Source organism: Panthera uncia (genome assembly GCF_023721935.1).
Source record: "Panthera uncia isolate 11264 chromosome A1 unlocalized genomic scaffold, Puncia_PCG_1.0 HiC_scaffold_16, whole genome shotgun sequence".
In the NCBI taxonomy this organism is placed as follows: Eukaryota; Metazoa; Chordata; class Mammalia; order Carnivora; family Felidae; genus Panthera; species Panthera uncia.
The window spans coordinates 70,782,905-70,807,463 of record NW_026057576.1 but is presented as its reverse complement, the minus strand read 5'-3'; the positions used below and the strand labels follow the sequence as shown (position 1 = coordinate 70,807,463).

The window sequence follows — 24,559 nt, the reverse complement described above, 5'->3', positions numbered from 1 at the left end:
TTGATGCTCAACTCTGAATATACTAAAATCCACTGAATTGTATACATTTTTAAAAGGGTGAACCTTACGGTATGTGAATTTTATCTCAGTGAAGCTGTTACCTAGAAATTTTCTAACGATATAAACATTAGCGTTCCTAATAGCTTTACCCACATAAGACCAAACTCAAAATAATCCAAATGGTCATCAACAGAAAAATGGATAAAAAATCGTGGTACACTTACACTAATTAATACCACTCAGCAGTTAAAAAAAAAAAATCATGATATGCATGACAAAGTAGATGAATCTCACAAGGTTACTTAAATGATAGAAGCCAGATAAGAAAGAATATTTTATGACTCCATTTACATGAATTTCAAGAACATGCAAAGCAACCCATCATGACAGAGCAGAGGCTGTCTATGGGGACTGACAGGAAAGGAGAATGAGGGTACTTTCAATACAATGAAAATGTTCCATATCTTGATTGCAGTGATGATTACACAGGTATATTCATTTATCAAACTCCACCTAATTATACAATTAAGATCTGTGCATTTCACTATATGTAAATCTTACCTAAATTAAAGAGAATAAGGGAAGTTAACATACTTTTTACAGTGAATAGCAGGATGTTTTCTACTTGATTCTCCAATTAAGATCCAATACTCTACTTCTTGTGGTGAGAGGGGACCCCTGCTAAATATAAAACAGATTAAAAGTAGGCTTAATAAAGGTCATTCACTCCCTTGAAAATATTGCTTCCACTATGTTAATAAAAAATATACTAAAGTTATTCAAAGATGACATTCATTAATACTAGAATAGATAATTGGAGTTTAAGTTTGAACAAACTTCTTAAGACCATTAAAGAGAAAGCATAAATAAAACTTAGGTCTTGATCTCAATTATAAAATCTAGGGATAAAAAAAAAAAGAAAAAAAATGAAATATACCACCTCTTAGAATCTAAAAAAAAGAGAAAAAATCCTAGCATCCTACAAGCATTCTTCAGCTACTCGTCTCCTTTCACTGTGCATTTAGAAGTTTTCAAAAGGCATCCTAAAAATGAAACCCTAAAGTCAGATGCCTAAATCCGACTCCGGGAAATTCAAGTAGATCTAGAGGGATTTGCACAGTTGTAAAGGCATCTCAGGTGATGCTTAGGTACAGGCAGAGGTATGGAACTCTCCCCTAATGGGTACAAAGTTGGACTACCTACTTTTTCATGTTTTATGTTTGATAGATGTCTGGAGTAAGGTGAAGCCTCAGGATGAAACCATAGAAGAAACAATATACCTCACCTCCAGAGAGATGAATAAAACATTTTAGGATTTGGAGAGATCAAGTACTTTCCCTCTTGTTCCTCATTCACAAAATTATAATGTCCAGCTTCCTGGTTCTCCCAGATCTCAGGATACTGCCCCAGCATCCCCCAACCCCACAGTGCCTTGAGAGGGACTCATGCTTGCATGGCCTCCAGCCTCAAAGAACCCAACCTATCCCCAGATGAGGAAGCCATGTTCTCCCTGCCTGACCTTCAGCCTTCACCAAAAGAAGAGGGCTGCCCTCTCCTCCTCCTCAATGACCGATGCTACCCACCCAGGACAACACTGATAAATTCCACATTTTTCACTAGGAGGAAAGAAGATGCTTCTTAATGTGCTCAGTTGGGACAACTTTTTGACACAAGATCCCCTAACTCATTTTCCATGTGAACAATGGATGAAAACACAGTGACATAATACGTGAAGTCCTTTGCAATCATTTTGTAATAAAGATAAAAGTGGTTTTTCAGATGTCTTTCATTGCACGAGTCTGAACACCAGCATCTAAGTGGATAATGTAAAAAGCCCAATTAACCAAATGCAATTCTGCAAAAGAACTAGCTAAATATTTAGAGCATAGTCTAACTTGATGCAAATGAAAGAAATAATCAAGGCTTCCAATTTCTGAATGACTAAATATTTCCTAAATGCTTTCTTTTTTTGGTGAGTTACCCACATAAAATATGGAAATGCTTCTCTCAGTGAGTTATCCACATAAAATATGGAAATCCTTACCTGAATGCTTTATTAGCTTTAACAGGGGTTGCTTCGAAGCCAATTGGACAAAAATAATGATTTTGGCAATGATAGATATAAGCCAGTGATTCATCTTTCAATCCATGAGTTAACTTCGACAAGGCCCCAGAAGCTACACAAAACAAAAGCAAACAAACTGAGGAACCATAAAGCACTGTGGACGCTTTACGCAAATGACTAGCTAAGGACTGAAGGGAAGACATGACTTGGAAGACACTGACATTGCTGGGGGAAAAGGAGAAGATTTATAGATACACAAAAATATGAATAAATGTAGTTTCGGTTTTACCCTTTTGACTGAAATTCAGATAAACTGAATAGGAAACTTAAGACCTGAAATACGTCCTTGCTTACCAAAATCTTCTAATAACACCTACTTGTCTACAGAATTTAATTACCACATAAAACCTAACACCTAGTGTGTACAACAATGGTCTCAACTTTTCTGGTTGTGCACATCTGTCATGGGAAATTTCTGAAACAACATGCCCATGAGAAGCATTTTTGTTTATAGATACTATGGTACTAATAGGACTTTATAGAAGACATACAAAAGGTAGGAATTTTGAAATTAAATTAAAATACTGACAATATAGGGGTGCCTGGGTGGCTCAGTTGGTTACGTGTCCGACTTCAGCTCAGGTCATGATCTCACGGTTTATGGGTTCGCCCCCCCCCCCCCCCCCCCGCATCAGGCTCTGTGCAGACAGCTCAGAGCCTGCAGTCTGCTTTGGATTCTGTGTCTCCCTCTCTCTCTGCCCCTCCCCCACTCACGCTTGCCTGCTCTCTCTGTCTCTTTCAAAGATGAACAAACTTTAAAAAAAAATGTTTTTTAAATAATGACATTCTATTATGTTCTTCTCATTCCACAGTGGTCATCTCACACAGCCCCAGTAATGTATACGTCCCCAGTTTGAAGAGCACTGATGTTGATGGGTAGATAGTACACAGACTCCAAAAATGTAGACTTTCCCTGCTAATACACACTTTAATGTTTCTACAAAAGTTACCCAGACAGGAGGGACAGGTTTCTCAAGCCAAGTAATAAGAACATCTCTCGGACAGGCTGGTCATACTGCAGACTCCTTCTTTTATATTTCCCACAGCTATATTAGTTGTGAAGTAATTTCAAAAGTAGTATCATAAGCAATAAGTTTTTACCAGCACTCAATATTTAAAGCCATTGACTGAGCTCTCATTAACATGCATCTCCCGGAAGAAACTAAATTATTCATGAACAAATAGCCCATTAAAACTAGAAAGCCTAAAAATAGGTGAAGTAGATGAAAGCTTGCAATCTGTGGTTTCTCTAATTGACTTTCTGGCCACTGAGATGGCTGGAGACCACTAAAAACAGCAGGTCAATAGCTGTAGCACAGCTAAGAAGGCAGGACCCCACCCTACCCCGTAGATACACACAATTTGTGGGCTCCATGGAGACAATAACATTTCTGGCTTAAATTATTTCTCCAAGGCTTCATGTAGGTCTTTCCCATAGATTTTACTTCATGGCCAGAAGCACCAGAATGTACCTGTATGGCAAGGTGATCTTTTCCATTAAAATCTCTATTGCATAATGACAAATGATAAATCTTTCTGCAGCTTTTGGTTGACCTCCCCTGACAATTTAAAAACTGACACCCAAGGGCAGCTCTAAATGAAGAACCATCAGAACTAAAATTCAGAAGAGGGTCAGTATGTCACTTCCTTCATTACAGATGGGTTCTAGGATAGTGAGCAAACATAAATGTATGCATTTAGTCTCCTAACAGATTCAATAATTACAAAAGATGGTGACACACATAGTTGGTTTAGAAAAAACTCTTCAAACCTTTCTTAAAATTGTGAAAATGCCCCATAAAAAATTTTCCGAAATGACTAAAAGTTTTAATGAAAAGAATTTTTATGTTAGCTTCTTAATGGCTATCTTTAAGTACTTCACATTATCCTTCTTTAAGTCGAATGTAACACAAAACACCTGTGAATAGTAATGAGTTTAATTTCCTAGAATATATTCAGGATTTCAGGAGCAAATGAGATAACTAAGAAAATTTGCTCTCATTAACCTTCACATCTTTTTGTCCACTGTAAACACTCTTTGACCATGTCCTCATTTTCTAGAAGACATGAGGTGATTTTTCTTCTGTAGCATAATGGTTATGGGCTTAGTGATAGCCAGGGATGTTTCTGCTCCTTACCGCAAGGTTCTGATTGATTTAGAGCAGGGATTAGCAAGCTTTTTCTTAAAGGGCCAGAGAGTAAATATTTGAGGTTTGTGGGTCATGAGCACTACTCATACTACTCAACTCTGCCATTGTAGCATGGAAACAGCCATAGGCAATGTGTAAGCAAATGGATATGGCGGTGTTCCAATCAAACTTTATTTACAAAAAGGACTGTAGTTTGATGACCTCTAATTTAGATCAGTAATTTTCAGACTTTTTTCCATATGGAACCCTGGTGCAAGGAACGTTGACATGGCATACTAGTGCATAAAAAAAGCTAAAAGCAAGTTGCTGTGGCCAAAAATGAGGTAGGGAATCTAGATCCCAAGTTCTCCCCCGACCCTGCAGCAAGGCACCACCATAGAATTCCCATGGCTCACCTGAGCACAATCTGAAAATCACCATATTTCCTATCAATGGAAGACCCAGCTCTTGAAAAAGAGGTTGGATAATGTCTCTTTAGAAAGACCACAGCAATAGTTCTCAAGCTTGACACACAGGGCTTGTTAAACACCTGATGGCTGGTACCCAACCCCAGAGTGTCTGAGCCAGCAGGTCTGGAGTGGGGACCAAGAATTAGTATGTCTAACAAGTTGCACAGGTGATGCTGATGTTGGCATTCTGAGAACTGGCCTAGAGTTAAAGGAAAATTTCATTTAATTCAATTCAGTAAGCAATTTCTGAGCACCTACTAAGTATACCAGGAACCGCAGGCAAACAAAAGGCAAGTGATACACAGCACCTGAAGCTGCCCTCAGAGGGAAGATAAAACAAGTAACCTTAGTATAGAGTGGGATAAGACAGAGCCACAGAAAAGGGTTGTAATTCAAAGGAGGAAGAGCACATCAGGTTTGAAGAATCAAGAAAGGGGACATTCAAAACAGAACTTCACCAAGTGGTAGGATTTCAACAATCCAGACAGAGGAACAGGCATGAGGAAAAAACAAAGTCATTACAGGGGAGGGATGTAATTAGGGAACAGCAAGTCGTCTACTTTAGAATCTAGGGTGTGATAGCGTAGCCAGGCCTACCGTACAGCACCCCAAGAATTTCAGGACAAGGTCAGAAAAATGTCACCCTCTGAAATAAAAAGACAGTAAATGCAGTATTTACTACATTGAGGTAGTCATCTGAAGACGTAACTTCCAGTCAGGAGAAGACATATCAATGTATTACTGATGGAAACTAAATTCACAACGATGTTCAGCCTAGACCAGAGAATTTCTAAAAAAATCTGACAAGTAACAAAGCAATCACTTCCAAGTGCAGGACCATGATCTGTATGGCACACAGAAGAAGAAAAGAACTAGGAGAATCAGCTGGCCAGCTGAACGGTGAGATTTCCTGAGCTGCTGACAAGAGAATTCTGATGCCTTGGTTTATTATATCTCACTGTAAGTTAATATACAAACAGTCTGGTTTTTTTTTAGTTTCTTTAGCGTGAATTTGTTCTATACAGGTTGATTGATCATCTATAGGAAAACTGTGGAGAAGTCTAGAAGAATACATCAGAATGTATTTTACACGTTCAAAAACAAGAACCAGGGGGTGCCTGCGTGGCTCAGTCGGTTAAGCGTCCAACTTCAGCTCAGGTCATGATCTCACGGTTTGTGAGTTTGAGCCCCAATTCAGGCTCTCTGCCATCAGCACAGAGCCTGCTTTGGATCCTCTGTCCTCCTCCCCCCTTTCCCCTTCCCCCGCTTATGTGCACAGGTGCATGCTCTCTCTCACACTCTCTCAAATAAAGAAACATTAAAAAAAAATCCTCCATTCCTTAAAAAATAAATAAAGACAAGAACCAGATTCTTTAACCCAGCACATAATATCATCCTACAAGACTCTTCCTCCCTTGACATCTTTTAAATACAACTGGTTCAGGGGCACCTGGGTGGCTCAGTCAGTTAAGCATCCGACTTCAGCTCAGGTCCTGATCTCACAGCTTGTGGCTTCAAGCCCTGCATCCAGCTCTGTGCTGACAGCTCAGATTCTGTGTCTCCCTCTCTCTGCACCTCCCCTGCTCAGGCTGTTTCTCTGTCTCTGTCTTTCTCTCTCTCAGAAACAAACATTTAAAACATTTAAAAAAAATAAATAAATAGATAAATACAACTGGTTCATGTAGGACAGCAGTGAAAGGCCAGTCTGCATTGGCTTTGAGTGATGCTAACAATTTTATGCTTTAAGCAAGCACTAGAGAGCTCCTAAAATAGAAGGATCTATTAGCACTACTCTTTGGGGTTTTTTTTGTTTGTTTGTTTGTTTGTTTAACTTTTTTTTTTAACGTTTATTTATTTTTGAGACAGAGAGAGACAGAGCATGAACGGGGGAGGGTCAGAGAGAGAGGGAGACACAGAATCTGAAACAGGCTCCAGGCTCTGAGCAGTCAGCACAGAGCCCGACGCAGGGCTCGAACTCACATACCGCGAGATCGTGACCTGAGCCGATGTCGGACGCTTAACCGACTGAGCCACCCAGGCGCCCCTTAGCACTACTCTTTGAAAAGATCTACCTGCCACAGTGTCTAATAAGAATTGGAGAAACCAGTGGGTGAGGAGAGCAGAATATTAATGCGTCATCCAGCCAAGATGTGCTAAGGTTCTGTAGTAAGCTCATAGCAGTGGCCACAGTGAGAGTATCTGTGAGTAATATGGGGATAGGGCAGAGGTAGCTATTCTCTGTTACGCAAAATGAATGAGTTATGATACATACCAGAATAAAGATGACATACATGAACATTAGTATAACTGTTAAGCTAGCTGATCTTTAAAAATTAATCAAAAATTAATCAATCGCCTGGGTGGCTCAGTCGATTAAGTGTCTGACTCTAGATTTTGGCTCAGGTCATGATCTCACTGTTTGTGAGTTCAAGCCCCATATCAGGCTCTGAACTGACAGCTCAGGGCCTGCTTGGGATTCTAAGTCTCTCTCTCTCTCTCTCTCTCTTTTCCCTTCCCCTCTGCGTGCTCTCTCTCTCAAAATAAACTTAAAAAATAAGATGAATCGAGATTTGCCAGGCATCAATGTTGGTAGCTAAGTGAACCAAGAGTTTTAAGGTATCTGAATAATAATAGTAATATAATGGTAAAACTGAACCACTAGTTTGAACTAGTTGCTGACAACTTACTCAGAGTTTTATTATGAGTAATTACGTCTCTGAAAAAAAAATACTTCCCTTCATATCAACAGTTAAATCTGCTAATTGTATCAAAATCCCTGTATTTTGTTTTTAGTCCATGAGTGAGCTCAGTTTCCACTGACTGAGGGACCACTGGAAATGAGCAGATCAGCAAACACTGGGGAGTTACAAAGTCGAAGAAACCTAGAACCCAGGAAAGCAGGCCTAACAGTCCTTACAGGATAACTTAAACAAAAAGAGAATATACATTTCAAAGTATTTTCCAAGTGAACAGCAACCAGTGACAATGGTTTTCACTACTGAACAAATGAGACTACTCAGTCCACTGAGACAAATGAGAAAAGCCAATTTTAGAACTCTTTCTTCCACAAAGAGGGAGAACAGAAAGGTCTTCTGCTTGACACAGGTATCACCCCTCCCTCTGACTACAATCAGAAGTTCTAGGGCGGCATGAGCGAGGTCACAGGGCACCACATATGGACTCAAAGGGCTACTGAAGACAGTCCTTGCGGTCAAGGAGCTGGACAGACATGTTAAAAAGATGAAACGTAAGGCTGCATATGCCAAATGGCCAACGACAAATGCAAATAATCAGTCCTATAGCAATTAAGAAGTGGCACCTTAAGTGGCAGGGAAAGCTTCAGCAATATAGCAGGGTTTGTGCAGGATAACTGATTGTTGAGAAGGAAGACCAGAAAATTCCATGGTGGGAAGCGGATCAATTATCCTTCAGGAAATACACACAGAAAAAGAAATAGGGAGGCACCCGGGTGGCTCAGTCAGTTGAGCGTCCAACTCTTGATTTCAGCTCAGGTCATGATCTCATGGTTTGTGAGATGAGTCCTGCGATGTTAGCATAGAGCCTGCTTAGGATTCTCTCTCTCTCTACCTTTCTCTCTCTCAAAATAAATAAATAAACTTTATTTTAAAAAAAGAAAAAGAGGGGTGCCTGGGTGGCTCAGTCAGTGAAGCGTCAATTCTTGATATTGGCTCAGGTCATGATACCACAGTTCATGGGATCGAGCCCCACAATGGGCTCTGCACTGACAGTGTGGAGCCTGCTTGGGATTCTCTCTCTCCCTCTCTCTCTGCCCCTCCCTTGCTTGCTCTCTCTCTCTCTCTCTCTCTCAAAATGAATAAATAAACATTAAAAAAATTTTAATAAAAAATTTAAAAAAAGAAAAAGAAATAGGAGTCGAGTATTGTGATAGGGAACATGAAAACAGAAATAAAACCGTGAAAATATATTATTAAAATTCATTTGAAGAAATGGCAGCAATCCTACTCCCCATGCCAAGAAAAGGGGGTTGGGTCAGGGGAATAGGTGAATAGGTAGTTTATAACACTCCTCAGTGAAAAAGACTTCGTGTACATTGGAGGAAGTTTAAACATACGGGTAAAAATGTCTGTAGAGCCCAGTGCCACACAGCCTAGATTATTAGGGGGCTGGTTAATCTACACATTGAATCATTAAATTAAAAAGTCATAAAGGACCCAAGAAATAAAATAAATAAAATAAATAAGATACAAACCCTCAAAAATCTGCAAATGAGAGTTTCTAATAAAAGTATGGCATAAAATCTTAAAGCTGGACAGGACATTTGGACAAAAATTGCTTAAAATTCCAGAAGAGTGGTTCCTAAACCAACTGTCTCCGGGGCCCTATTAGTATTTTCTTACATTCCATTAATAAATAACGACATTTCTTAATTTGGGAATTTGATTAAATTTACATAACTGACGTTTCTGCTATACTCAGATTTTCTTTGATATCATATTCTTTCTGATATCACCTTTCTTTCATATTATAATTCCTCTGAGTCTTCGTGATTCCCTTGATTTGCTTTAATTTTATTGACCTTTCTCTGCATAGAACCTGCCTCTCTATCTAGATGCTTGCTGATATTCATACAACAAAAATCCACGAACTTCTCTGATGAAATCCTCTTCTGATCCATAGGCAATAAGCAAGAAAAGAAATCCTGAGTCTCAGGCTGCTGTCTCCCGGGCCCCTCCTCATAATGCAGTCTTGGGACACTACCCTGAGAACTGTGTTATGGTATTTTTCCATTGTCTCAGACACATATGTGTGACATCCTCTCCATCAGTTCTTCCTTTATTTATAGAAAAGGTCTGCCAATTGCTGCTCTAGGTTAATGATTCACAGTGTGGACACATCCAAGTGGTTACACAAGACCTCTTGGGGCACAGAAACAAAATAGTAGAACATTTGCTTCTGTTTGTTGTCATACTTAGAAAAACTAAGCTCTACTAATATCTACTCTATGGATTGAGCATGCATGTCGCAAAAGGCCACATGTCACACACATGCAGTCCCCAGAGAAGAGTCAGAGTCCCACAGAAGAGGTGCTGGCTTACATCAGTAATTACTGCTTAATGAATAGAATCATTATTATACTTTGTAATAACGAGAAAATGACTGTTCAAATCTTTTGGGCCAGAAAACGATTCTACTTATTTTGCGAAAATAAACGTAAAGGTCTTAGGGCCAAATTATCCATTTTCTTTCACAAAAAGTCAAACGTCCCAAACCCACTCACTTATTTGATGACAATGACACTCCAGTAACACTGATGTCAATTACAGTCATCATGGCAGATGCTTTTTTAAAAAAAAAATATTTTTTGGGGGCGCCTTGGGCAGCTCAGTTGGTTAAGAATTCGACTCTTGATTTTGGCTCAGGTCACAGTCTCACAGTTGCATGAGTTTGAGCCCCACATCGGGCTCTGCGCACTGACCACGCGGAGCCTGCTTGGGATTCTCCCTCTCTCCCTCTCTCTCTGCCTTCCCTGCTCCTGCTTTCTCTGTTTCTCTCTAAATAAATAAATAAACTTAAAAAAAAATTTACTTATTTATTTTTACGGGAGAGAGAGAGAGAGAGAGAGAGTACTCAAGTGGGGGAGGGTAAAGAGAGAAGAGGACAGAGGATCCAAGCAGGCTCCTGCTGACAGCAGAGAGCCTGATGCAGACACAAAGCTCAAACTTGTGAACCCTGAGATCATTGATCTGAGCTGAAGTTGGATGCTTAATCGACTGAGCCACCCAGGTGCCCCTGACAGATACTTTTCTTAAAAAGAAAAAAATGTAACAATCTAAAAATGAAACAAAACCCTGTGCTAAGGAGAAATAGAGCATTTGGGAGAAAAAATGTTCAGTAACATTTCTATTGGTATATAATTTTGTTGGTGAAAATGAGGTATGTTAATTATAAAAAATACTAGCCATATAATAGCTCTAAAATGTGCAAGGACCGTTAAAAGCAGCCAACACTAGGACCCACGGAGCAAGTGGTTAGGTTTGAGATCTGCAACCAGGAGACCTGATCTGACACCTAAAAATATCACTCACTAGCTGTGTAACCCTGTTCAGTTTATTGAACTTTCTCCACATCTCAGTTTCCTCATCAGTAAAGGGGGGAATGATACATCTGTGCAGGACTGATATGGAATTAAAGCAAGTAAATCAGTACAGTGCCTAGCACAACTAAATTCCCACTAAAAGATGGTTTTACTACTATAAAGTCAGTGCTTAAAAACTAAGAAATAATAATATATAGTAAAATGTATCAAAAATGCCCTTCATTTAAATGAAATTACCCTCGAAAGTTTACACCATATGGGCAAGGTGACAGTAGTCAATGTGATATACCATATGATCATGGCCATGATAAACATCTTGTTTTACAGGCTGATATTATAAGCTATCAACACCATAAACTAAAGTACAGACCTGGCAAGGGTAAAATCTAGAACCAACATAATTAATATTATTTTCCTTTAACTTGAAGAGATAAGGTATAAGGTGTCTCTTTCCTAGAACAAAAAATATATACATTCTTAGGAAATGTGTCATCTGGCTAACAAGGAGAAATTACTAAATATTAGTAAAAAGTACATTAGGGAATACCAGAGTTACCAAAGATGTTCCTTACTTGTCAGTGCTGATGTGGCTCAGTCAGTTAAGCATCTGACTTTGGCTCAGGTCTTGATCTCATGGTTCATGAGTTCGAGCCCCACATTGGGCTCTCTGCTATCAGGACAGAGCCTGCCTTGGATCCTCTGTCCTGTTCTCTCTGCCCCTTCCCAGCTCGTGCTCTCTCTGTCTCTCAAAAATAAACATTTTTTTTCAAGTTCAAAATTAAGCCAATAATCTAAATGATATGGAAAACTCTCTATATATCCATAACCAGTACTACTCCTGGTTAAACAGTGCTTGGTTTAATTACTATATGCATATCGATGAATAAATCTGGTTTTAAAGAACAGATGTTGATCAGAATACACAAATTAATCACAGAAATATGATAATATCCATGGTATATTATTGTCTAAAGAATTCTGAGTTTAGGACTGTTTCATACAACATACATAAATGTGAAAATAATCACAAATATATAAAATACAAAGTTCTTAAACTGATACATCATTTTATCTTCCCTGTGATACATATACCCTACATCACCCTGCCAATGACATTACAAAAACACTGGTTAAAATATTGAAAAGATCGTTAAAATACGTAACTGATGCACTTCCAGAGATTAAAAAAGAGATAAAAATAGATCTTAAGAAGGCTTTTGTCCTGAGAGTTTCTGCTAAGCCCCATAAAATTTAACGTACTTCAATGGCTGCAGGAAGGATGCAGGAAGTAAGCCTGGGGTTGCCCAGGATGGAGAGGGAAGGAAACCAGAATATGTCACCCAAAATATGCCTCTTTGACATAAAAATTATTTTGAGCTGAAGGCAATTAAGAAGCCACAAATGCAGGAAAAGCTCTCTCAACCCGCCCCCTCCCAACCTAAAGGATGTAAATTTTTCTTTTACTGGAGACAGACTCTTAGCCCAGAGATGGCACCAGAGGAACCTGCAAGCAAATCTTACTCCATTAGTGCCTTCCCAAAAATGTAACCCTCCCACAGTCTGCTGTCCTGGGACACTGAAAACGGCTTCCCTTTGTCCTGTCACTTCTTTACAAAGGTAATTGTTCTTTGTTGCAGAGGGTAAGTAAGCTGTCCTAAGCGACCACGCTGAGTTACTTTTCAGTGAGGTTTCTCCCACCTCAAGTTGTGCTGTAAACATTCATAAACTGGCTTTCTCTTGTTAATCTGTCAAATATAACTAGCATATAACTAAACAATCCTTAAAATCAATTACTCTTGGGGCACCTGGGTGGCTCAGTCGGTTAAGCGTCCAACTTCAGCTCAGGTCACGATCTCGGGGTCCGTGAGTTCGAGCCCCACGTCAGGCTCTGGGCTGATGGCTCAGAGCCTGGAGCCTGCTTCTGATTCTGTGTCTCCCTCTCTCTCTGCCCCTCCCCCGTTCATGCTCTGTCTCTCTCTGTCTCAAAAATAAATAAACGTTAAAAAAAAAAAATCAATTACTCTCTGTGATAGCCAAGACTATTCTATCATGGAACTTTGTCACTTTCAAAGTCCGTTGTCCTGTTATTAGATGTTATTATGTAGGCCTAACATCAAATATTCTACAATCTTGGCATTCCTTTTTAGGAAGAGGAGCTACAAATTCCATGTTTCTTCCTGAAAGAGTTTTATCAGCATGCGTATGCGCGCACACACACACACACACACACACACACACACACACCCCACAGGCCCAAATAATACAAATAATGTGTTGAAACAGTGTTTAGGACATGTTTCAAAACTCTAATAAAAGTTCTACATGCAAACAGGAGGACAATTAAAAATATTCACCGGTGTATGGGAAAGCACCCTACAGATCTCTATTACAATTTCCCCCTTGGATAAAGACATATAAGAGTAAAGACCGTGTTCAGGGTTTACAGAACACCCCATTAATCAAATCAGCCAATCTTTGTGACGGATCCTAAAGTGTGTGTGTGTGTGTGTGTGTGTGTGTGTGTGTGTGTGTGTAAAAATCTTCCATGTGTGTACCTACCAGTTTCTCCGGCTGTTTTATTCTTCCCATGAGGCTTATATAGAACGTACGAGCATCCTTTTACGTGAAAGTGGTCATTAATTTGTCTAAACCATCTGCAAATGACAAGAAAATGTGCTCAAGCAATATTTCCATAGCACAGATAACATCAATGCCATTCCAGAGAAATTCGGGCAGCACCCAAGTTTGGCATATCCACTAGCAGTTGGGGCCCAGCAGCTGGAAACCTGGTCTACAATCCACTGCTACAGCACTGCTATTTTACAGAACTAGAAATAAGGTGTTGTCTGTAAGTGAGGACTTCATACCTCATAAGTGTTGTATTTCCAGTGAAAGGGCCGAACCTAATATCTTCAAATGGAGGTTGAAAGCCCAAAATATGTAAAGCTTCTTCTTGGGTAACAGGTGGCAGACTAGAAAAGAAACATTGCCTTTCATTTTGCAGTTCCAATCGCATGCAAATGATAACCTGTCTCAACATTCATATGTCCATCTGATTTGGTTTTTGTTTTGTTGTTGTTATTATTTTTTTGTTTTCTTTTTTTTTTTTTTTTTTTTAATTTACACCTGAGTTAGCACAGAGTGCAACAATGATTTCAGGAGTAGGTTCCAGGGATTCATCCCTATGTGTGACACCCAGTGCTCATCCCAACAACTGTCTTGCATCTGATTTGTAAACAATTTTACTAATACAGGTGACCTTTGAACGACGTGGGTTTGAACTGAGCACTTACACACAGATTTTTTCTTTATAAATTCAGTGCAGAACTATAAATGTATTTTCTCTTTCTTAATGAATTTCTTAGTAACATTTTTGTTCTCTAGCTTACTTTATTGTAAAAATACAGCATATAATACGTACAAAATACTACATACAAAATATGTGTTCATCTACTGTTTACTTTATTGGTAAGGTTTCTGGTCAACGGTAGACTGTTAGTAGTTAAGTTTTGGGGGAGTCAAAAATAATATGTGGATTTTAGACTGCCCTAACCCCTGCATTGTTTAAGGGTCAACTGTATTTTTAATGTTTATTTTGTCACAATAATGCATACTTACTTTTTTTTAATTTTTTTTTACCGTTTATTCATTTTTGAGAGACAGAGAGAGACAGAGCATGAGCGGGAAGGGGCAGAGAGAGGGAGACACATCTGAAACAGGCTCCAGGCTCTGAGCTGACAGCACAGAGCCTGACGTGGGGCTCGAACTCACAAACTGCGAGATCCTGACCTGAGCCGAAGTCGGACATTCAACCGACTGAACCACCCAGGCGCCCCAATAATGCATACTTATTATTTTCAGCTAAAGGCTTATAAAAAATAGCAATTTTCTTCTCGATTTATGAAAAATCTATTTTTAAAAATGTCCAATTATAAGAGTGCCTGGGTAGCTCAGTTGGTTGAGTGTCTGGCTCAGGTCATGATCTCAGGGTCATGGGATCAAGCCCTGTGTGGTGCCTGCTTAAGATTCTCTCTCTCTCTCTCTCTCTCTCTCTCTCTCTCTCTCTCTCTATTTCTCTGCCCCTCACCCCACTCTAAAAATAATAAAAATAAAAGAAATAAAATATTTAAAAAGAAATCTTCAATGACAGAAAAAGCAATACAAAGTAACTTTGGAATTTGGAGTTTAGGGATACCACTAAATTAACATACTTACTTTCCAGCTCCTATTGTGCTGTACAAGAAATTCCAACAAGAAATTAATGAGGAGATGCCACAAGAAGTCTTATATTGCGGTCGGCTTATGCAGTACCTGAGAAAACAAAACGTTGCTTTCTTCACTTGAATGAATACAAAATATGCATACAGAAATATAACACTCATGGCAACTAAATGTGTTAACATAATGAAAACTTCTCTCATTAAAGCCAAGGTAAAATCTTTACTCCCTTAAGATATTTTTGTATTTATTAAACATACCAGAAATGCATGCACAGCAACAATAAACCATCCAGTTTAATACAGTTAGCTAAGTTTAACCACTAATTAAAGTAGATGTTCTCCAAACCAATGGAGAAAAATAATGATATATAAATGCAGATACCAACTACTAAAATTTCAGGATAAGTTACTAGTTGAGCTGCATACAGGATTATTTGCAACTTCAAAAATACTGGAGAAATGAAACAAAGCATTGTCCCCATGTATCAACTTTTCAGAGATTTTTCAACTCAGACTACAAAACATCCATTTATCACCCACTGTGTCCAACTAAAACCAGCAGCTCCATTGTCACAGAGAATTTTTTCTTTTTAGAATTTTATTTTTTAATTTTATTTATTTATTTATTTATTTATTTATTTGAGAAAGAGAGAGCACGAGCTGGGGAGAGGCACAGAGAGACAAAGGCAGAGGATCAGAAGCAGACTCCACACTGACAGCAGAGAGCAGATGCGGGGCTTGAACTCACGAGCCGTGAGATCATGACCTGACCCAAAGTCCAAAGCTTAACCAACTAAGCCAGCCAGGCACCTCGTATCACAGACAATTTTAAAATGTAGCACAAAATCCTTCCATAGCACAATTTAATTGCACTGACTAATCCAGACAATTTTCCAAACAGTCATGTGTCAAGAGAAGTGACTACAGCTAACATGAACAGAGAAGAAAAGAAGGAGACTATTCAATTTAAAAAAAAAAAAAAAAGAAAGAAAGAAATAGTGGGGCGCCTGGTGGCTCAGTCAACTAAGCGTTTGACTTCAGCTCAGGTCATGGTCTCACAGCTTGTGGGTTTGAGCCCTGCATCAAGCTCTGTGTTGAGAGTTTAGAGCCTGGAGCCTGCTTCAGATTCTGTGTCTCCCTCTCTCTCTCTCTCTCTCACCCTCCCCGGTCATGCTCTGTCTCTGTGTCTCTCAAAAATAAATAAGCATTAAAAAAATTAAAAAAAAAATAGTATTGGGTTTCAAATTATTTCCCTAACTGCTTTTTTTTTTTTTAAGTAATCTCTATACCCTTGAAGCTCAAACCCACAACCCTGAGATCAAGAGTCACAGGTTCTACTGACTAAGCCAGCCAAGCGCCTCTCCCAACTGCTTTCTAATGAAGGTGCTAATAGTAGACAAAACAAAAAGGAGAAACAAGATTTGTCATCACTAAACACAGTTTTAGTATTACCTTACAATTAATTACAAAAAGAAGGGTGCCTGGGTGGCTCAGTTGTTTAAGCATCTGACTCTTGATTTCGGCTCAGGTCGTGATCTCACGGTTGTGAGACTGCGCTCCTCCTTGGGCTCTGAGCTGAGTGAGGGGCCTGCCTGGGACTCTCTCCCTCTCTCTCTGCCCCTCCCCATGCTTGTGCATATGCTCAAGGGCGCATATGCTCTCTTTCTCTCTGTCTCGAAATAAATAAAAATATTTAAAAAATTAATTACAAAAAGAAAAATTGCAGGTGTATGTTTATTTGTATATGTGCATATAATATGCATAATGCACATACATAAGTCAACAATGACCCTTGTATCTACAGGCTTAAGATACAAAAGATGATTATGGTTACTAAACTATATGGTTATTATATAGCCACATAATACAGGGATTGTTATGGATTGAACTGCACCCACCTAAAAAAGATACACTGAAGTCCATGGGGCGCCTGGGTGGCTCAGGCAGTTAAGCATCCAACTTTTGATTTTGGCTCAGGTCATTATCTCATGGTTTGTGAGACTGAGCCCCACATTGGGCTCTGCACTGACAGCATGGAGCCTGCTTGGGATTCTCTCTCTCCCTTTCTCTCTGCCCCTCACCCACTTGCAAGCACGTGTTCTCTGTCTCTTCTCTCTCTCTCTCTCTCTCTCTCTCTCTCTGAAAATAAATAAATAGGGGCACCTGGGTGGCTTAGTTGGTTGAGCATCCGACTTCGGCTCAGGTCATGATCTCACGGCCCATGGGTTCGAGCCCCGCATTGGGCTCTGTGCTGACAGCTCAGAGCCTGGATCCTGCTTTGGATTCCGTGTCTCCCTTCCACTCTGCCCACCCCCCTCCCCCCACCACTCATACTCTGTCTCTATCTCAAAAATAAATAAACATTAACAAGTTTAAAAATAAATAAATAAATAAATAAACTTTTTTTTTTAATTAAAAAAAGATACGTTGAAGACCTAACCACAGGTACCTATGAATACAATCTAATTTGGAAATAAGGTCTTCACTGATAAAATCAAGTTAAGATGAAGTCATACTTGAGTAAGGGTGGGCTCTTAATCCAAGATGGCTGGTGTCCTTATAAAAAAGAAAAAAGGGACATGCAGAGAGGAGAGTGCCGTGTGAAGACCCAAACACATGAAGGGAAAACTCAGAGACAGAAGTGTCGCAGCAGCAAGCCTAGGAATGCCAAGGACCGCCAAGGCACCAGAAGCTAGGATGAAGCTAGGATGAAGCAGAGTCTAGCCCTCAGATTTCAGAGGGAATGTGGCCCTCCCAACAGCTTGGGCTCTGACTCCCGACCTCCAGAACTATGAGCCAGTTCCTGTTGATTTAATCCAGCCAGTTTATGGCACTTTGTTATGGTAGCTCTAGGAAACTCATATGCTAATCATCATCCAGGAAACACTACAAACTGCTTTACATCCACAAAAGCAAAAAACCCTGAACACATTATGAATGGTTTTGTTTATAGCTATTTGCAAGGCTGTTTAAAAAAGAACTCCTACCCACAGAAATGACCCTGACTTGAGAAAGTGTTGGCGTTACAGGGCTCTCATATTTCAAACTCAGAAGCTAACTTCCATAAGAGCTCATGTATTCATAGCTACCACCTACATTCTGTTCTGCAACTAAATTTCCAACAAATGGACTTAGCAGTCACCATGACTTGTTTCCTGATGCTTTTCCATTCCTTATTTTTTCTCACCAGGTATCTTGGGTGGTTGACATTCCTTGTTGAGTGGCTAAGAGCTCATGGCCATTGCAGTCACTCAATTCTTGCATGACTGGGAGTCTGTTGCTTCCATACTTGAATGACAACATAAATAGGACACTTGGGTGACTTTTTCTCTCCTGAGGAACATGATTCCACTGTAGCCTGAGAGCTAGTACTGCCATGATGTGAAGACCGAGGCCAAAGGGGTAATTTCCCTTTGTACTGGTTTTGCACTGTATACCCATGACTCCTTATGCTTGAACTCCAGTAACTCCACCAGAACATGCCTTGGTGCTGATCAATCTGTATTGGTTTTCCTTTCCTGGGACACAATTTACAGTTTTATATCTGCAGACTCTAGCTTTTCCTTCTTTTGGGAACGTTCCTTCTGATTGTGTCTTTCAATATTTTTTTTTTTCTATTTGTTCTGATCTCTTTCTCAGGAATACCAGTTAGTGATATTTGGAGCTTCTGTCTGTTACCCATATCTATCTGTTGTTGTTGTTGTTGTTGCTGTTTTTAACAATTTTATTTTTAAGTAATCTCTACAGCCAATGTGAGGCTCAAACTCATAACCCCAAGATCAAGATTCATATGCTCTACCTACTGAGCCAGTCAGGCGCCCCAATATTTATCTGTCCTTTAATCATTTTTATATCTTTGTTCTTTTCCATTTGGGTTTTGTGCAATTTCCTCACACTGACTCACCATTGACTTAATTATGTTTTTCACTGGGTTGGGGTTTTTTTCTTCCTGCTTCTAATGTGGTTTTCACCTGTGCAATGACTTTGTCCTCCACTTCTTTCTGTGGGCCTGTCAATTATTTCCCCTTCTGTAGTCATATAATCTCTTCTTTGACTTCATTTTGAAAAATTGTATGAATTATAACTTTTTTGATATAAAGGGCTTATTGTCAATTTTAACTTTATTTCCTTGAATAACTCTTCCAAAGATGTATATGCTTTCCACAGTTGCCTGGTTTTATTTGCAATTTTTATACACATATATCAAGTTGCTTCCTCTGTCTTTCCTCATCCTTGAATAGAGCCGATTATCACTGAAGAGTTGTTTGCTGTCTTCAACATCCCATCGTCAAATTTGTCAAGTCTGCCCCTCATTTTTGTTTTGTTTTTTTTTTTATAATTTTGGTAAAGACACATAACATAAAATATACCATCTTAACCAGTTTTTAAGGGTACAGTTGAGTCATGTTAACTATATTCAGTGTTGTGAAAGAGATCTCTAGAATGTCTCCATATTGCAAGACTGAAACTCTACACCCACTGGACAACACCTTTTTCCCCCCTCCCCCCAGCCTGTGACAAACACCATTCTACTTTCTGCTTTTATAAGTTTCACTACTTTATACTTCATATAAATGGAATCATACAGTATTTCTCTTTTTGTCACTGGTGACCACCATTCTACATTCTTTCTCTTTCATTTTGACAACTCTTAAGTACCTCTTTGTAAAATGGAATCACACATTATTAGTCTTTTTGTGTCTGGCTTATTTCACCTAGCATAATGTCCTCAAAGTTCATCCACGTTGTACCGTGTGTCAGAATTCCTTCTATTTTAAGGCTAAATTAATATTCCATTGTGTATATATACCACATTTTCTTTATTCCTTCAACTATCAATGGACACTTGGGCTGTTTCCCCGTCCCAGCTATTGTGAATAACGCTGCAATGAACACAGTATGCAAATATCTCTTCAAGATCCTGCTTTCAATTCTTTTGGATATATACCCAGAAGTGGGATTACGGGATCATATGGTATCTTAGTCAGCTCAGGCTGCTATAACAAATTATGACAGACCTAGTGGCTTCAACAACAAACAATTATTTATTTCCCATAGTTCTTGAGGCTAAGAAGTCCAAAACTGAGGTGCCAACGAATCTAATGTCTGGGGAGAAACTGCATATGGCTATCCTCTCATTGTGCCCTCACACGATGGAGCAGACAGAGGAGGAAGCAATCTCCCACTTCCTGTCCTTTACAAGGCACGAATCCCATTCATGGGGGCTCCCCCTTCAGGACCCAATCACCTCCCAAAGGCCCCATCTCTTAATACCATCACATTGGGGGTTAGGATTCCAATATATGAATTGGGGGGAGACACAAACATTCAGCCACAACACACATTCTATTTTTAACTTTTCAAGAAACTTCCACACTATTTTCCATAGGGGCTGTACTATTTTAGATTTTTATATTCCTACCGACAGCACACAAAAGTTCTGATTTCTCCACATTCTTGCCAACAACTATTATTTTCTGGCTTTTTTCATAGTGGCCATCCTACTGGGTATGAGGAAATACCATATTGCAATTTTGATTTGCCATTTCTCTGACAATTAATAGTGTTGAGCATCTTTTTGTATGCTTGCTGGCCATTTGCATATTCTTTGGAGAAATGTCTGATCAAGTCCTTTGCCCATTTTTTAATTGGGTTCTTTGGTACTTTTGTTGTTGAATTGTAGGAGTCCTTTACATATTCTGGATATTAACCCCTTATCAGATGTATGATCTGCAAAATATTTTCTCCCACTCTGTAGGATGCCTTTTCACTTTGTTGATGGTTTTCTTTGATGCACAGAAGTTTTAAGGCTTGATATGATTCTATTTGTCTATTTTTGCTTTTGTTACCTGTGCTTTTGGTGTCATATCTCAGATATCATTGTCAAATTCAATGTCATGAAATTTCCCCCTAAGTTTTCTTCTAGTTTCATAGTTTTAGGTCTTTACATTTATGTCTTTAATCTATTTTGAGTTAATTTTTGATAAGCAGGGTCAAGTTCATTCTTTTGCAGGTGGATATCCACTTTTCCCAGCAAGATTTGCTGAAGAGACTGTCCTTTCTCTATTCCGTGGGCTTGGCATCCTTACGGAAGATTGTTTGCCCATTTACATGAGTGCTTCTCTCTGGGCTTTCTATTCTGACCCAGTTGTCTACATATCTGTCTTTATGCCAAGATCACACTGTTTTGATTATGTAGCTCTGGGAGGTTTTGAAATCAGGAAGTGGGTGGCCTACGTTCCACTCTTGCCATCACTACCTTCCCAGCAATTCACTAGAGGCACTGTCCTTAGCTAGAAATTAGGAAGTAAAATAGTCCAGTAGCGATCAGATGAGCAGGATGTCTCCTTCCACAACCCCTACCTGCATTTCTGTAGTGCTGAACTGGATCTCCATCAAGAACTCTGATGTTCCTCCCCTGGTGCAGTGGCTCACACCCCTAGTCTAACCAAAGGGTCACCGGATGGTTTCAGGACTGCCACATGAACTTTAGGGAAACCTGTACCATTTGAGGCTAATAGTAGTCTTTGCAGTTCTTGGTGTCCTCTCCCTGTTGGTCCAGAGTGCAGAGGATTTGAGAAGCATGTATTAGAGACTATGGTTTGGGGATATTGTTAATTCTTTGTTTCAGGGAAGATAAGAGTTTTCCCCTATTTTTTATTTTCTTGTTATTGTTTCCATGGGTTTGAGGCATAGAGGCCAAGAGCAGGCCACCCCAAGATGGGTCGCTTTGACATGAACATTATTTTGAGTTGAAAGCAATCCAAACCCAGCAGATTCAGAAAAAGCTCGTTATCCCCCCTCCCCCATCAACTGCCTGCTTTACCAGGAAGAGAGCTATTAACCAGAGACTCCCCTTTACCTGAGAAAGTTATCTGCATAATAGGGTAATTTTTGTTTTTCAAAACATCTCCTTTCATCTCCCTACTAATAGCCTTCCTCCTCTTATCCGCAGACTCCTACCCCTCTCTTTAGCTCACATAGCCTTCATGTTACCTCAATGTCTTTAGAATTTCCATGTCTGTGTGAATTCCCTGTACATACGTTGATTTTCTCCTGTTAATCTGTCTCATGTCAATTTGATTCTAAGTCCATCTAGAAGAGCCTGGAAGAGCAGAGGAAAGCTACCTCCCCAATAGAGAGAAGGAATGGAGTAAACAGACCTTATTCTGTGATGTGATGCAGTATGAAGAACAAAGGGTCACCGAGGCAGTACTGTTGCCTAAAATGTTCAATCAGAATCTAAACCAAGTCTGTATGTCTAACTTCCAGCTGTCAGGAAATACTGAGGCTAATAGAAATAATTTAGACAACAGGGGGGAAATATCAGACAAATCCAGAAGGTAGGACACTCTACAAGATATCTGGCCAAGTCTCTTTAAGAAGTTAATCTAGGGGCCCCTGGGTGGTTCAGTCAGTTAAGTGTCCAACTCTTGATTTTGGCTCAGGTCATGATCTCACGGTTTACGAGATTGAGCCTCGCTGTTGGGCTCTGCACTAACAGCGTGGAGCCTGCTTGGGGTTCTCTCTCTCTCTCTCTCTCTCTCTCTGCCCCTTCCCTGTACTCTCTATCTCTCTCTAAATAAATAAATAAACATTAGAGAAAAAAAAAAAGAAGTCAATCTCCTAGAATTTAAAAAACAAAAGTGAGGGGAGGGAGGTAGAGACTGTTCTAGGTTAAGAGAGACATACAAGCCACAACAAGCAAACACTAAGTGTGGTTCATGGTTGGGAACCACAATGAACAACCACTTGTGAAAATACTTCAAAACAATGTGGAAAACCTAAATTTAGCCTAGGAATTAGATACTATGGAAATATTATTAACTTTATTAAGTATGACAACGCTATTGTGTTAAGTGTGGTTAAGGAAAAAAGTCAATTTTTAGAGATTACCATCTTCTGAGATCTAATACTTTCCGCTGCTTAATATCTTCAAGAGGAGAATACTGAGGCCACTCCCTCTGATGTCTTCCTTTTTTGTCTGAAGTTTTTTTCTTGCAAATTTGTTTCTTTACATTGCCTAAACACAAGAATACAAAGTAAGCAAAATGCTCAGGATGAAATAAGCCATTATGGGAGTATAATTAATTATGTAAAAGGGACCCCTGGGTGACACAGTTGGTTAAGCAACCAACTTCATCTCAGATCATGATCTTGAGGTTCACGAGTTTGAGCCCCACGTCGCATCGGGTTCTGTGCTGACAGCTCAGAGCCTGGAGCCTGCTTCAGATTCTGTGTGTGTCTCTCTGTGCCCCTCCCCAACTCGAGCTCTGACTCTCTCTCAAAAATAAATAAACATTTAAAAAATTATGTAACAAAATTAAAAAGTAACTGCCACTAGTTCTCAAAATGATATTGCAAACATGTTGAAGAAAGACATGTATCTTCAAGAATACTCCCCTGGCTTAAAGAGAGAGAATAAATAAAAACAAGTTTAAGCAATCATGAGTGTAGTTCCTATCAGATTCTTACACTTCCAACTCCTGATCTAGTCACTTCTCTAGGAAAAGAATCAATCACAAAATCTTTGGTTTAGAAAATCAAATTACTTGGGGCGCCTGGGTGGCTCAGTCGGTTGAGCGTCCGACTTCAGCCCAGGTCATGATCTCGCGGTCCGTGGGTTCGAGCCCCGCGTCGGGCTCTGTGCTGACAGCTCGGTGCCCGGAGCCTGTTTCAGATTCTGTGTCTCCCTCTCTCTCTGACCCTCCCCTGTTCATGCTCTGTCTCTCTCTGTCTCAAAAATAAATAAACATAAAAATTAAAAAAAAAAAAAGAAATAAAATCAAATTACCAATGGTAAAATATTTAACTAAACCACTTTCCAGAAAATGAATCCCTTTCTACAAAACAATAAAACCACATTAATGTAACTCTGTTAAGAAAGTAAAAGCAATAGATCCAATAATGCAATGATGTGATATTTAAAAATACCTGCAGGCCTTACAGAGACCACAAAATGGATTAAGAATGATGCTCATGTGTACATTATGAAAACGTGACTTCAGCACCAGGAACTAGAATGGAAAACAAAGTCTTCTTTCTGTGTGTGTGTACGTAACGAAGTGTGCACGCACACACACACACGCATGTGCACACGTGAGCACATGCAAGCAAACACACACACACACACACACACACACACACACACACACACACACACACCACTCTCTCCAAAAGACATGTAAAGCAAATAGCAGGGTCACCTAAGGGGGAGGAGAATTGGAAGCTAGACAAAAAGAAGACAAAACTGAGAATGAGACATTGCACTGTTTAATTTTTATACTTTTTGTTTCTGAACGATGCTAATGGATTATTCAGGCAAAAAAAAAAAAAAAAAAAAAAAAAAAAAAAAAAAAAAAAACCACCTATTTAATTAAAATCTTAACTATAGAGAAATGATGGTTACCAGAAGGGAGGTGGGTGGCTGTGGGGGAAATAGGTGATAGGGATTAAGGATGCACTTGTTGAGATGAGCACCAGGTGAGGTATGGAATGTTGAATCCCTACATTGTATGCCTGAAACGAGTATTGCA

At 39.5% G+C, this 24,559-nt stretch overlaps 1 protein-coding gene across 2 annotated transcripts in view; it reads right to left on the bottom strand.

Annotated features, from left to right (window-relative positions):
• Positions 1–24,559, bottom strand: part of BIVM (basic, immunoglobulin-like variable motif containing) — a 78,182-nt gene that overhangs the window by 40,977 nt on the left and 12,646 nt on the right. For both annotated transcript variants that reach the window (XM_049647192.1, XM_049647193.1), the window contains 6 exons: positions 22,920–23,046; positions 15,019–15,114; positions 13,671–13,775; positions 13,363–13,457; positions 2,045–2,177; positions 595–681 (listed from right to left, as the gene is read on the bottom strand). In XM_049647192.1, the coding sequence (XP_049503149.1) occupies positions 595–681; positions 2,045–2,177; positions 13,363–13,457; positions 13,671–13,775; positions 15,019–15,114; positions 22,920–23,046 (643 nt within the window). The remainder of the gene's footprint in view (positions 1–594; positions 682–2,044; positions 2,178–13,362; positions 13,458–13,670; positions 13,776–15,018; positions 15,115–22,919; positions 23,047–24,559) is intronic.